Raw genomic sequence first — 2,067 nt, 5'->3', positions numbered from 1 at the left:
TGAACTGTTACTGCTGCCTGGTCATCACCAAGATTTGGTCATCCACATACATGTGATGCTGTTGTGAGTTCACTTTTCTATTTAGAGAAACGTGTCAGCTAGAAATATCTCCACCTTATTTCCTGGGCGCATGCGTGCTGAGCCAGTGGCCAAAATAGCCCCTTGAGTAAGTGGCAGCTTTAAAAACCATCCAGCTGCTGACTTCAAAGTAGAAGGTCAGCAAGGGGAAGTGGAAGTTGGGTTCTGAGTGATCAAGGTGGCCATAGGGATTTAATAGTCGTTGACATTTTGGAGATTGGATCAACTAGCCTGGGGGGTTCTCCTTGGATTTCTCGCCTGTTGCCTGTCTTTGTCTTCTTTCTTCTGACTTCAAGATGAATGTGCAGGCTTGCTCTAGATGTGGATATGGGGTTTATCCTGCTGAGAAGATCAGCTGTATAGATCAGGTCAGTGGGTATTTCTTGACCTCTGGGGATAACAAACATGGGAAATTTACCTTCTCACATATGGGCATGTTGTGATTTTTAAGACACAAGAAAAAGATGTCTTTTCCTGACTTTTTTGAGTTCCACCCATTTCTATGTCTTCTCTTATGTCATTTAAAAAAAAAAAAGCATTTATTTATTTAGGAGCTCTGGTGGTGTAGTACCTAAGGCATTTGACTGCTAATCAGAAGGCTGGAGGTTAAAAACCACCGGCCACTTCTTGGAAGGAAGGTTGGGCAATCTACTTCCGTAGCGATACCACCTTGGAAACCCAAGAAGGGGTCACTGTGAGTCGGATCCGACTTGATGGCAGTGTGTTTTGTGAGATCTATTTATTAACCTATTTTATTTAGCCAATATTTATGTTATCATTTTATCCCTGAAGCGCAATTTCTTACCCTGAAATACGTAACAATCCTGAGTCTGAAAGCAAAGGTAATTTTACTAAATCTTTCTATATGATTTCCAGATATGGCATAAAGCGTGCTTTCACTGTGAAGTCTGCAAGATGATGCTATCGGTTAACAACTTTGTGAGTCACCAGAAAAGGCCATACTGTCATGCGTAAGTGTGGGAGACACCTCTTGAGTTTTGTTTTATAACAAGTAGCCAAGTAGGTTCAAATGTCAACTCAGGGGTTAAACGTCTTCCCAAACGTTTTCACTTACATACAACCCTTGAAGAGACTTAGGTGGCATTTTATGTGGTAGACAGAAAGGATTGGAAATTTCAAATTTCTATAAAGTCCAAGAGCTAATCTATCAAACTGTAATTTTGAATGTCAAATTGTTACTATGTGCAGAACAATGTGTTTGCTACAGATATGCGTATCAAGTTTGCAATCAAATAATTACAGAATCCTTTTCTATTTTTTCAGCAAGTTTTTAAATGGTCAGTTTCAGTTAAATTTGGTCTTTGATTTGTATATGTGGAAATTCTTTGGCTTGTTGTTTTTCCCCTTTAAAACTCATGGCCTAGAGAATCACTGACTCAGTTATTAAGCTTTATATTTATTGATTGAATACTGACTGTGCCTTCGAAGATAGTCCCACAAGTAGTCACGTTGGATTAGTACATTTCTATGTTGACTCAGATATGTGTATGTATCTTTTTTGTAGCCATAACCCCAAGAACAACACTTTTACAAGTGTCTATCACGCTCCATTAAACCTAAGTATGAGGAGGACTCCAGAGGCCATCAGTGAGGTGAGTTACTTAATATTGCTGATCAAAATAGCCTTTAAAGAAAACGGATCTGCTCAGACACCCACTATGTTTTTAAGAGTCTCTGCTTACATATAAGCCCATTCATTTTTTTCCCCTTATACACATGCAAAGTGCATTTAAGTAGCAAGTGTTTCCATTTGTCCGCCCACAATATAGGAGCCAATGCACAGGATCGTGTAGCATAAATATTTTGAGTCCTTGTATTAAGGATCATAGCTGTGCCTGACCAGCTCTGGACACTGGTGACCATTTATACAATAGACCCTGTATACACTAGGTGCTTAATACATAACACAAAGTTAGAAGACATCACAAGGGCCTCTCTTTTCTTTCCACTATGATATTCTGGTAAAAA

The 2,067-nt window shown here is 39.2% G+C and overlaps 1 protein-coding gene across 1 annotated transcript in view; it reads left to right on the top strand.

Annotated features, from left to right (window-relative positions):
- The first annotated feature begins 374 nt into the window (after positions 1-374).
- Positions 375-2,067, top strand: part of LOC103197659 (nebulin related anchoring protein) — a 91,911-nt gene continuing 90,218 nt past the window's right edge. Inside the window, exons 1-3 of the mRNA XM_007941608.2 lie at positions 375-446; positions 955-1,049; positions 1,604-1,691. Coding sequence (XP_007939799.1) covers positions 375-446; positions 955-1,049; positions 1,604-1,691 — 255 coding nt within the window. The remainder of the gene's footprint in view (positions 447-954; positions 1,050-1,603; positions 1,692-2,067) is intronic.

Source organism: Orycteropus afer, unplaced genomic scaffold (assembly GCF_000298275.1).
Source record: "Orycteropus afer afer isolate SDZICR_OR568_19922 unplaced genomic scaffold, OryAfe1.0 scaffold00082, whole genome shotgun sequence".
Lineage (NCBI taxonomy): Eukaryota > Metazoa > Chordata > Mammalia > Tubulidentata > Orycteropodidae > Orycteropus > Orycteropus afer.
Note: the sequence above shows the minus strand (reverse complement) of the source record. Positions and strands in the feature narration are given on the sequence as shown.